The sequence below is a fragment of the Monodon monoceros genome, unplaced genomic scaffold (assembly GCF_005190385.1).
Source record: "Monodon monoceros isolate NGI ecotype Baffin Bay Population unplaced genomic scaffold, NGI_Narwhal_1 Super_Scaffold_21, whole genome shotgun sequence".
Lineage (NCBI taxonomy): Eukaryota > Metazoa > Chordata > Mammalia > Artiodactyla > Monodontidae > Monodon > Monodon monoceros.
In genome coordinates this window covers 124912809-124925779 of record NW_021703778.1, presented here as the reverse complement: position 1 = coordinate 124925779, position 12971 = coordinate 124912809, and the positions used below count along the sequence as shown (strand labels likewise).

General features: G+C 39.2%; 1 protein-coding gene across 1 annotated transcript in view; it reads left to right on the top strand.

The window, feature by feature from the left end:
• The window catches only part of SAV1 (salvador family WW domain containing protein 1), a 30947-nt gene that overhangs the window by 12382 nt on the left and 5594 nt on the right, over positions 1-12971 (top strand). The window contains exons 3-4 of the mRNA XM_029236241.1: positions 8315-8585; positions 11276-11419. Of these exons, the coding sequence (XP_029092074.1) occupies positions 8315-8585; positions 11276-11419 (415 nt within the window). The remainder of the gene's footprint in view (positions 1-8314; positions 8586-11275; positions 11420-12971) is intronic.

Genomic DNA, 12971 nt, shown 5'->3' with positions numbered 1-12971 from the left:
ATTTACATGCTCACCAACAGTGTAGGAGGGTTCCCTCTTCTCCACACCCTCTCTGGCATTTATTACTTGTGGACTCTTTGATGATGGCCATTCTGATCAGTGTGAGGTGATGCCTCATTGTAGTTTTGATTTGCATTTCTCTAATAATTAGCAACATTGAGCATCTTTTCATGTGCCATCTGTATGTCTTCTTTGGAGAAATGTCTACTTAGGTCTTCTGCTCACTTTTTGATTGGGTTATTTGTTTTTTTAACATTGAGTTATGTAAGCTGTTTGTATATTAACCCCTTTTTGGTTGCATTGTTTGCAAATATTTTCTCCCATTCCATCGGTTGTCTTTTTGTTTATGGTTTCCTTTGCTGTGCAAAAGCTTGTAAGTTTGATTCGGTCCCATTTATTTGTTTTTGCTTTTTTTTTGCCTTGGGGACTGATCTAAGAAAATATTGCTACGATTTATGTCAAAGAATGTTTTGCCTATGTCATCTTCTAGGAGTTTTATGGTGTTATGTCTTAAATTTAGGTCTTTAAACCATTTTGAGTTTATTTTTCTATATGGTGTGAAGGAATGTTTTAATTTCATTATTTTACATGTAGTTGTCCAGCTTTCCCAGTGCTTCTTGTTGAAAGAGACTGTCTTTTCTCCATTGTATATTCTTGCCTCCTTTGTCATAGATTAATTGACTGTAGGTGAGTAAGTTTATTTATGGGCTTTCTATTCCGTTCCATTGATCTATGTGTCTCTTTTTGCACCAGTACCATGCTGTTTTGATTACTGTAGCTTTGAAGTATAGTCTGAAGCCTGGGAGACTGATACCTCCAGCTTTGTTCTTTTTCTCAATATTTCTTTGGCAACTCTGGATCTTTTGTGGTTCCATATAAATTTTAAAATTATTTGTTTTCATTCTGTGAAAAATGTCATGGGTGTTTTGATAGGGGTTGCATTAAATCTACAGACTGCTTTGGGTAGTATGGCCATTTTAACAATATTAATTCTTCCAGTTTAAGAGCATGGAATATCTTTCCATTTCTTCGAATCCTCTTCAGTTTCCTTTATCAGTGTTTTGTAGTTTTCAGCATATAGGTCTTTCACCACCTTGGTTAAGTTTATTCCTAGGTTTTTTTGTTTTTGTGTTTGTTTTTTTTTGGGTGAGGTTTTAAATGGAATTGTTTTTATCTTTACTTTCTCTTTCTGATATTTCATTATTAGTGTATAGAAACACAGCAGATTTCTGTATATTAATCTTGTATCCTGCTGCCTTGCTGAGATCATTTATTTGTTCTAATAGTTTCTGTGCAGAGACTTTAGGGTTCTCTATATAGAATATCTTATCTGTGAATAGTGACAGTTTTACCTTTACCCTTCCAATTTGGATACCTTTTATTTATTTTTCTTGTCTGATTGCTGTGGCTAGGGCTTCCAATACTGTATTAAGTAGAAGCAGGGAGAGTGGGCATCCTTGTCTTGTTCCTGAATTTAGTGGAAAGGCTTTCAGCTCTTCACTGTTGAGTATTATGTTGGCCATGGGTTTGTCATAAATGGATTTTATTGTGTTGAGACATGTTCTCTCTATACGCACTTTGCTGAGTTTTTATCATAAATTGTTGTGGAATTTTGTCAATAGTTCTTTCTGCATCTGTTGAGATGATGATATGGTTTTTATTCTTCAACTTGTTAACGTGGTGTGTCACATTGATTAATTTGCAGATATTGAACCATCCTTGCATCCCTGGGATAAATCTCACCTGGTCATGATGTATGATCCTTTTAATGTATTGTTGAATTTGATTTTTATATTTTGTTGAGGATTTTTGCATCTATGTTTTTTAGTGATATTGGCTTGTAATTTTTTTGTGGTGTCTTTGGTTTTGGTATCAGGGTGATGCTGGTATTGTAGAATGATTTCATGATCATTCCTTCCTGTTCAATTTTTGGAATAGTTTGAGAAGGATAGGTGTTAACTCTTCGGTAAATGTTTGGTAGAGTTCTCTTGTGCAACTGTCTGGTCCTGGTCTTTTGTTTTTTGGGAGTATTTTTTTATCAGTGATTCAGTTTCATTGCTAGTAATTGGTCGGTTTGTATCTTCTATTGAATATTTCTTCCTGGTTCCATCTTGGGAGATCGTGCATTTCTAGGAATTTGTACATTTCTTCTAGGCTGTCCATTTTATTGATGTGTAATTATCCATATTAATCTTTTACGATCCTTTGTATTTCTATGATATTTGTTGTAACTTTTCCCTTTTTTTCCTGATTTTATTGACGTTAGCCCTCTCTCTTTTTTTCTTGATGAATCTGGCTAAAGATTTATCAATTTTTCTTACCTTTTCAAAGAACCAGCTCTTAGTTTCATTGATCTTTCCTTTTTTTTTTTTTTTTTCGATACGCGGGCCTCTCACTTTTGTGGCCTCTCCTGTTGTGGAGCGCAGGCTCTGGACGCACAGGCTCAGTGGCCATGGCTCACGGGCCCAGCTGCTCCGTGGCATGTGGGATCCTCCTGGACCGGGGCAGGAACCCGTGTCCCCTGCATCGGCAGGCGGACTCTCAACCACTGCACCACCAGGGAAGCCCATTTCCTATTGCCTTTTTAGTCTCTATTTCATTTATTTCTTCTCTGTCCTTTATAATTTCTTTTCTCTTAGTAACTTTGGGTTTTGTTCTTTTTTTCTAGTTCCTTTAGGCATAAGGTTAGATTGTTTATGTGAGATTTTTCTTGTTTCTTGAGGTAGTCTTGTATTGCTATAAACTTCCTTCCCTTCCTCTTTTGTCCTCTTCTCTTGTGATTTGATGACTAACTTTAGTGTTTGGATTCCTTTTTCTTTTTTGTGTGTGTATCTATTGTAGATTTTCGGTTTGTGATTACTATGAGGTTTGATATAGCAGTCTATATATAAACAAGATTGTTTTAAGTTGCTGTTCTTTTAATGTCAAATGCATTTCTAATATCCTGCATTTGTGTTCTCCTTTTCTCACAATTGCTGGTTTTGATATACTTGTATGTGAATGATTTTCTAGCTTTACTGTATGTTTGCCTTTACCCGTGAGCTTTTCCATTCGTAATTTTCTTGTTTCTAGTTGTGGTCTTTTCTACTTAGAGAAGTTCTTTTAGCATTTGTTGCAAAGCTGGTCTGGTGGTGCTGAATTCTCTTAGCTTTTGTTTGTCTGAAAAGCTTTTCATTTCTCCATTAAATGTGAATGAGAGCCTTCCTGGGTAGAGTATTCTTGGTTGTAGTTTCTTCCCTTTCATCACTTTTAATACATCATGCCACTCCATTTTGGCCTGCAGAGTTTCTGCTGAGGAATCAGCTGATAACATTATGGGAGTTCCCTTGTATGTTTTTTGTCACTTTTCTTTTGTTTTAATATTTTTTCTCTTCAATTTTTGTCAGTTTGATTACTTTGTGACTCCGTGTGTTCCTTCTTGGGTTTTTACTGCCTGGGACTCTCTGTACTTCCTGGACTTTGGTGACTGTTTCCTTTCCCGTGTTAGGGAAGTTTTCATCTATTATCTCTTCAGATATTTTCTCAGGTCCTTTCCCTTTTCTCTTCTCCTTCTAGGACCCCTATAATGTGAAAGTTGGTGCATTTAATGTTGTCTCAGAGGTCTCTTAGACTGTCTTCTTTTCATTTTTGTTTTCTTTATTCTGTTCTGTGGCAGTGATTTCCACCATTCTGTCTTCCAGGTCACTTATCCATTCTTCTGCCTCAGTTATTCTGCTATTGATTCCTTCTAGTGTTTTTTTTTTTCGTTTCAGTTATGTATTGTTCATGTCTGTTTGTCTGTTCTTCAGTTTTTCTAGGTCTTTATTAAACATTTCCTGCATCTTCTCAATCCTTGCCTCCATTCTTTTTCCAAGATCTTGGATCATCTTCACTATCATTCTGAATTCTTTTTCCCATAGGTTGGCTATCACCATTTTACTTAGTTGTTCTTCTGCGGGTTTCATCTCGTTCCATCATCTGGGACCTAATCCTCTGCCATCTCCTTTTTCTAACTTTCTGTGATTGCTGTTTCCTTTCCACAGGCTGCAGGATGGTAGTTCTTGCTTCTGCTGTCTGCCCTCTGATGGATGAGGCTGTCTAAGAGGCTTGTGCAGGCTTCCTGGTGGGAGGGGCTGGTTCCTGCCCAGTGGTGGGTGGAGCTGGGTCTTGTCCCTCTGGTGGGCAGGGCTGTGCTCAGGGAGACTTTTCAGCCACTTGTCTGCTGATGGGTGGGGCTGTGTTCCTGCCCTGTTGGTTGTTTGGCCTGAGGTAACCCCAGCACTGGAGCCTACAGGCTGTAGGGTAGGGCTAATGGCAACCTCCAGGAGGGCTCACACCAATGCATACTCCCCGGATCTGCTGCTGCCAGTGTCTTTGTACCTGCCATGAGCCACAGCCACCCGCCACCTCCGCAGGAGATCCTCCAGTACTAGGCAGGTAGGTCTGGCCCTGTCTCATATGGGGTCACTGCTTTTTTCCCCTGGGTCCTGGTGAGCACGAGACTTTTTGTGTACTCTCCAAGAATAGAGCTTCTGTTTCCCCCAGTCCTGTGGAAGTCCTACGATCAAACACCACTGGCCTTCAAAGCCAGATTCTCCGGGGACTCCTCTTCCTGTTGCCGGACCACCAGGTTGGGAAGGCTGACATGGGGCTCAGAACTTTCACTTCTGTGGGATAACTTTTGTGGTGTAATTGTTTTCCAGTTTTTGGGTTGCCCAGCCAGTGGGTATGGGATTTGATTTTATTGTGATTGCGCCCCTCATACTGTCTTGTTGTGGCTTTTTCTTTGTCTTTGGTTGTAGGATATCTTTTTTGGTAGATTCCAGCATTTTTTTGTCAATGGTTGTTCAGCAGTTAATTGTTATTTTGGTGTTTTTGTAAGAAGGGGGTGAGCTCACATCCTTCTACTCTGCCATCTCGAGCTAATCTCTTCTGTTATAAACTTCCATCTCAGAACTACTTTTGCTGCAGTGTGTAGATAGTGGATTCTTGTGTTTTCATTTTCATTTGTTTCCAGGTATTTTTTAAATTTCTTCTTTATTTCTTCAGGGATTCGTTGGGTTGTTTATTAGCTTAGTTTAGCCTCTACTTGTTTGTGTCTTTTGCTATTTTTTCATTGTAGTTGATTTTTAGTCTCAAAGGGTTGTGGTTGGAAAAGATGCTTGACATGATTTCAGTTGGCTTAAATTTACTGAGATTTGTTTTGTGGCCTAGCGTGTGCTCTGTATCCTGGAGAATGTTCCCTGTGCAGTTGAAAAAAAAATGCATATTCTCCTTTTGTGTGGAATGTCCTATATATATTAAGTCCATTTGGTCTAATGTGTTGTTTAAGACCAGTGTTTCCTTATTGATATTCTGTTTGGGTGATCTGTTCATTGATGTTAAGTGGGATGTTAAAGTCCCCTAGTATTGTTGTGTTACTGTGAATTTCTCTCTTTACATCTTGTAATATTTGCTTTATGTATTTAGGTGCTCCTATGTTGGGTGTATATATATATATATACAATTGTTATGTCTTTTTCTTAGATTGATCCCGTAATCATATGTAATGTTCTTCATTGTCTCGTGTTACAATCTTTGTTTTAAAGTCTGTTTTGTCTGGTATAAATATTGCTATCCCTGTTTTCTTTTCATTTCCATTTGCATGGAGTACCTTCTTCCATCCTGTCATTATCAGTCTGTGTGTGTGTTTGGATCTGAAATGAGCCTCTTGTAGACAGCATATATATGGGTCTTTTTTTTTTTTTTTTTGGTATCCATTCAGCTACTCTATGTCTTTTGGTTGGAGTGTTTAGTCCGTTTACATTTATAGATATGTACTTATTGACATTTCTTAATTGTTTGGCGGGTTGTTTGTAGTTCCTTTTGTTCTCTTCTCATGTCATTTGATGACTATTTTTAGTGTTATATTTGGGTTCTTTTTCTTTTTTGTGTATTTATTATAGATTTTTGGTTTGTGGTTACCATGAGGTTTATATATAGCCATATATGTGTGTGTGTATATATATGTGGTTAAGTTGGTGATCTCTTAAGTTCAAATGCATTTTAACAACCCTGCATTTTTACCCCTCCCCCCGACATTTACCGGTTTTGTCATGTTTTACTTCTTTTTGGTTTGTGTATCCCTTAACTTCTTATTGTGGATATAGATGATTTTATTACTTTTGTCTTTCAACCTTCCTAATAGCTTTATACTTGGTTTTCTGTTGGGCAGAGCCATGTCCCAGGGTCCCTGGCTATAGGGCCCTGTGGGGTCCTGGAGCTGGTATTGGCCCGCAGGTGGGTGGGGCTGGTTCCTTATACAGCTGTCGGCATGGTCCTGGCAGTCCCGGAGCTTGTGTTGGACCACTGGTTGGTGGGACCGGATCCCAGGTTGGCTGCCTAAATTGGCTTAAGGTGTCCCAGATCTGGTTTTGGCCTGCTGGTGGATGGTGCCAGGGCCCAGGGGGTCCTGGGACTGGTGCCATCCTGCTAGTGGGAGGGTTGGGTCCTGACAAGCCAGGCTGCAGGGCTATGGTGGTCCTAGGGCTGATGTCTGCCTGCTGACAGATGGGGCTGGGGCTCAGGGGATCCAGGGGCTGGTGCCCACCGACCAGTTGGTGAAACCAGGTTCTGGGACTAGTGCCAACTCACTGGTGAGCGGAGCTAGGTCCTGGGGTCTCTGACTACCGGGCCCTGGGGGTCCTAGAGTTGTTTGTCAGCTTGCTGGTGGGCGGGTTCAGGTCCCAGGGGGTTCTGAAGCCAGTACCTGCCCACTCGTGGTTGGAGCCAGGTTCTGAGTTATCTGGCTGCAGGGTCCTGGGGATGCCAGGACTAGTGCTGGTGCCCTGGTATGTGGGTCTTGGTCCTAGGCCTTCTGGTGAACAGGGGCATATCCTGGAGTGGCTGTGGTCACAGGGGGTTTTAAGGCAGATGGCCTGCTGGTGAGTGGGGCTGTGTCCCAGCTGGGCTAATTGCTTGGCTTGACCTGTTGTGTCCCAATACTGGTGCCCATAGGCTGGTGGGCAAGGCCAGGCTCTGGTACTAATAAGTTAGAGGGAGAATTCCAAAACAGTGCTTACCAGCACCAGTGTCTTTGTGGTGGTAGAAGAAGCTCCCAAAATGTCTGCCACAAGTGTCTGTGTCCCCAGGGTCAGGTCCAGTTTCCTCCTGCCTTTCTGGGAGGCTCTCCAAGATTAGCAGGTGGGTCTGACCCAAGCTTCTTTAAAATTATTGCTTCTGCCCTGGGTCCCGGAGTGTGTGAGGTTTTGTGTGTGCCCTTTAAGAGTGGAGTCTTTATTTCTCACAGCCCTCCAGCTCTCCTGAAAGTGAGCCCTGCTGGCCTACAAAGACAAAGGTTCTGGGGGCTTGTCTTCCTGGACAGGGTCCTTCCTGGTGTAGGACCCCTGGGCTGGGGAGCCCAGTGTGGGACTTGGGCCCCCTTGCTTCTTGGGGAGAATCTCTACAGTTGTAATTATCCTCCTGTTTGTGGGTCGCCCACGTGGGGGTAAGGTTCTTGACCATACTGCGTTTCCACCTTTCCTATCAGTCTTGTTGTGGTTCCTTCTTTGTATTTTTAGTTGTAGAAGATCTTTTCTGCTGGTTTCTAGTCTTTCTCATCAATAGTTCCTCTGTAAATAGTTGTAATTTTGGTGTGCCCAAGGGAAGAAGCAAGCTCAGGGTCTTCTTACTCCACCATCTTGACCACACCCATTTCATTTCTTTCGTCATTGTTTTGTAGTTGTCAGCATACAGATCTCACAAGTTTTTTGTTAGATTGATGTGTAAATATTTAATTTTTGGGAGCTAAGTGGTATAATTTATTTTTAATTGTTGTTAGTATAGAGATGTTAAATTGATTTTTGTATGTTGACCTTATACTGTGTTATCTTGGTAAACTTACTTAATAGTTTTATGGTACAGCCAGGTTATTTTTAAGAAATTACAAACTGGGAATAGTTTTACAAGTTCATTTTTGCTGTTTTAGATGAAATGTCAAATCTTAAATCTTGAATGAGGTGAATTTTTCTGTTCCTCACTTTTTCTTTAGCAGTATACATATAATATTTACTTATTAGCTTTGTTAGTAGTTAAATTTTGTATGGCCTGGTGGTGGAAGCATCAACCAAAAAAGCCTGATTTCAAAGAGGGAGCCTAGTTTCTCTCTTCTTCTGTAATTAAATAATAGTAACACTGGCTAGTTTTATGAAAAATTTTATTTGCAACAGTAAAATCATGATTTTTTTAACAGGAAGAGTACGATTGGGATAGTTAATTTTGTAAGTGTTTTTCATATGGCATATTTTTTAGCTATGAATAATTGTTCTATTTCTTCTCTTTTTCTCTTTCTTCTCAGGTATTGGGAGAGTTGCTGCTACATCTTTAGGAAATTTAACTAACCATGGTTCTGAAGATTTACCCCTTCCTCCTGGCTGGTCTGTGGACTGGACAATGAGAGGGAGGAAATATTACATAGATCACAACACAAATACAACTCATTGGAGCCATCCTCTTGAGCGAGAAGGACTTCCTCCAGGATGGGAGCGAGTTGAGTCGTCAGAATTTGGAACCTATTATGTAGATCACACAAATAAAAAGGCTCAATATAGGCATCCCTGTGCTCCGAGGTAGACTATCAACTTTATCTTAACTCTTTGTTTTGGGATTGTCTAATGTTAGATTTTGAACTCATATTTTCATCAAAGAGAAAGATGTCCTGAAGTTTGATTTGAAAACTTTATTTTTCACAGCTTATGAGATTTTTTCCTCTGGACTTATATTTAGTAATGAATGACCTTAATAATTAAAAAACAACTTTTTAAACAAACCTCAAAAACAGGATCAGTATTCTTATGATCAGATTCTGCTTTAATATGCCAGAATGCTTTTGTTAAAGATACCCAGAAATTAAAGTAAATAAATAGAATATCTGCCTCTTTACATTTAAATTTCTATAAAAAATACACATCTACCTTCTAATGTGTCAGAATATATTTTGAATTATGTTTTGCTGATTTTATTCAATTTACAGATATTTTATGTTTTTTAACTGTTGCCACACAAGAAAGTGAAAATTATCTATTTTATTTATTTATTTTTGGCTGCATTGGGTCTTCATTGCTGTGCATGGGCTTCCTCTATTTGCAGTGAGCGGGGGCTACTCTTCATTGCACTGTGCGGGCTTCTCATTGTGGTGGCTTCTCTTGTTGTGGAGCACGGGCTTTAGGCACGTGGGCTCAGTAGTTGTGGCGCATAGGCTTAATTGCCCCATGGCATGTGGGATCTTCCTAGACCAGGGCTTGAATCCATGTCCCCTGCATTGGCAGGCGGACTCTTAACCACTGCAACACCAGTGAAGTCCCTACATTTTAATATTATCACCCAGAAAACTAAGCTTTGTCATTATTGTGCTGTTTTAATCATTTTACATATTTGGATTTTTAATTCAAGTTTGAAAAAGTTTTTATCCAGTGGTTCCATTTAGTGGTACTCAGTGTTTATTGAGCAAGTGAGGTTGTCATCCCTTCAAAAGAACCAAGTCAGCCTCTCTGCCTGTGTTGGGCTCTGGCCCCTTTGCCTGCTCTCCTTACCATCTCAGGCAAGCTGCTGCTCTCCCTGGCTTCAATTTGCCGGCCTGTGACATAGGGGTAATTTGTAGCCTCTCTCCCACCTGATCACAACCCTTACCCAAGGGCAGGGATGAGTTCCACGTATTCCTGCTGTGTCCCCGGCACCAAACACAGAGACACACACACAGGTAGATGTTTTGTTGAATGAATAAATGATAGAAATGCAAAAAAAAAAAAACCCTAAAAACCCCCAACAAAACGTGGTTACAGTTTGCTGTCACTGGATCTCAGAGGCTTTCTGGTCCATATAACCAGATTTGAGAGTATATTGAGCCTAGTTTTCTGTTTATCATCATTAATTTTATATTGAATATTATTATAGAATTTTATAGTTTACAAAGTATTTTCACAATTAGTTAATTTGCTTCTCTTAGCAACTCTGTAGACTTTAAGCAGGAGAGAATAAACACCTTCCTTAAGCTCAGATAGGTAGTATTAGCATCTATTTGGTTGTCTGTATTATGCTAATCCTTTTACAGAACTTTTGACATATATTAGGTCATTTAATCCTTAGAAGAGTCATTTTTGGTATGAATTTATTCTGGTTTTACAAATAAAAAGGCTAAGGTTTAGAGAAGTGAAGCAGTTTCGCTTACATTCGTGCAACTTGTAATTGGCCAAACTGAGGTTAACCCGCACTCCCACCAGGGTGTATCTGACTTCGAAGCCTCAGTTCTTTCCCACCTCCCAGTTGTGCTATCAAGGAATATTTCACTTTGCACCTACTGAAAGAAGAGTTGAAGATAAAATTCAGTGCCATTTGCACATTGATCTTTAAATTGTTAACTACAGTCTAATCCAACAGTTACTTGAGTCCTGGTTTAGTATTGGAATGATCTTTCCTGATACACACATAAACCTTTATGATTGGAGGCAGGCTCTTCCAGTTTTATCTCCAAGTCTGGAATAGGCCATTATGGTCTCCCGGAATTCAGTCTTTAACCTTCAAGTGGGTCAGTGCTTTCCTTAGCATCTTCCCATTAAGAGCCCTTACCCCACCTTGCTGTTCTTTCCTTCCCCCCTCCCCCAACTTATAGGCTGTTAGAACTAATTAAAAGCATGGTCTTTTTTTTTTTTTAAGTCTCTGACTTAAAACAGGTTCTAAAAACAGGTTCTAATCAACCCTAACTCCCATATGCTCTCTTAAGGTGGTAAAAGTAGAAAGGAAATAGTATAGTTATGTGGATATTTCAAGCACAGTACTCACTCCTACTGTAGTACCTGTTCCAAACCCCCTTTTCAGCCTAAAGGAGAAAGAAAATATCCATTCTTATTTTGAGAAAAATTATCTTTTCCAGTATAAATTTATAGCTAATTACTAGTTATTACTAAAATTTGATTCTAGTTTTAAGCCTCTGTATAAAGATTATAACTTAGCTCTGACTTTTTTAATAGCCTTCTTTAAAGTTGCCCTTGAAAAGAATAAATATCAGCCAGATGAAATCTCTTAAAAATATGTAAAGATTTAGCTTAGTTTTATACCCATCACTAGTGACATACAAGTTTCCAAGAGAAGGTGCATTTTACTTCCCCTATAGTATGGTTTTAAAAAAAAGCCAGATCCTTATGTTTTTTAGGTGGTAGAAGTTTGGGCAAGAGGGACATTGAAAAACACTTAAATATTATTCTTATATTTCATGTTTTATTTAGGGCCTTTATCCTAATGAACATTGATTGTTTCTTCTTAGTGTACCTCGGTATGATCAACCTCCTCCTGTCACATACCAGCCACAGCAAACTGAAAGAAATCAGTCCCTTCTGGTACCTGCAAATCCTTATCATACTGCAGAAATTCCTGATTGGCTTCAGGTTTATGCTCGAGCCCCTGTGAAGTAAGTGAATTTACAGCACAAATTTTTGTTGAGTGGTGAGTAGAAGCCTGAATGGAGTCTCTGGGCTGCTTAAAGCACACAGCACCATTTTAAAAAATATATTATTTAAAAGCCCATTGTTATTTAAAGAAGTGATATCACAGCTTATGAAGTTGAAAAGTCATTGATTAGAAATAGAAGTTTTACAAATATTTATTGAATCTTCACTTTCTATTGTGTGCAGACCTAGGCTATTACAGGGATGCAGTAAAACCCTTACATTCTCATAGGGGTAGAATAACTTGTAAATAAGTGATGCAATACCTGTGATAAAAGGAAGGAACCAGGTAAGTCCTAGGTACATAGGTGAATCAAAGCGGGACACAAGGGTATTGAGGAAATAGTATGTGTGGTGGCTCAAGTTCTGGGAGGAGGTGATCTGTGTTCACTGATAGCTTTGTTACCCTGGGAAGGGTGCTTAACTTTGTTTTGTTTTCTGTAAATTGGAGATAGTAATAGTACCTTCTCTTAAGGTTATTGAGTATTCAATAAAATAATGCATCTAAAATATGTATCACAGTGTCTTGCACATTGAGAGAGCTTAGTAAATGGTTACTGTTATTATTGTGGGTAAAGGTATAGAATAGTGGTTAAGATCACTCAGGAAGGAAACTGTCTGGAAGGAAAGCGTGATTTCTGTCTCCATCACCTACTTACCGAATGATCTTGGGCAAGTTATTGAACTTAGTTCTAAGTGTTTTTCCTCTACTGAAATACAGGGGATAATAATCTTATCTACTTTACTTGGTGTGGTGAGGCTTAAAAGTGATCATGCTTTTTTTTTCTTAAATATTTATTTATTTTTGGCTGCACTGGGTCTTAGTTGTGGCATGCAGACTCTAGTTGCAGCATGATTGCAGGATCTAGTTCCCTGACCAGGGATTGAACCCGGGCCCCCTGCATTGGGAGCATGGAGTCCCAGCCACTGGACCACCAGGGAAGTCCATGATCGTGCATTTTAAATCAAATGGCACAGTGGCTGACTTGAGTAAGCCCTTAACAATGGTTTCTTATTATTATGAGTGAGCAAGGAAAGCTGCACCAAAAAGGAAAATCCATGCACTAGTTTTTAAAGATGGCTATGAGTTTGCTAGGCTCATTGAGGATATTTGTTGGGTGCCATAGTAGGCACTGTTCTTGGAATATAGTCATGAATAAATGAAATATTTGCCTCAAAGAGCGTCTCTCTTCTGGGAAAACAGGAGTAGGTACTCAGATCAATAATCCAGTGTGGTAAGGATCAGTGACAGTGGTATATACAAAGTGCTATGATTTCAGAAAAGGGGATGTCTGAAAGTAAATAGTTATTGATAATCCAGTGCTTCCTGTACCATACTGTGCTAAGTTTTTACATATGTTATCTCATATAATCTTCCCAAAACCTATTTTACAGCTGAAAAAAACTCTGCTAAGATCACACAAATATTAAGTGGTAGATTTCAAACCTTTCTCTCTAACTTCAAAGTTCATACTCTTAACTTTTACATTACTACTTATTTAATAATAATTATCA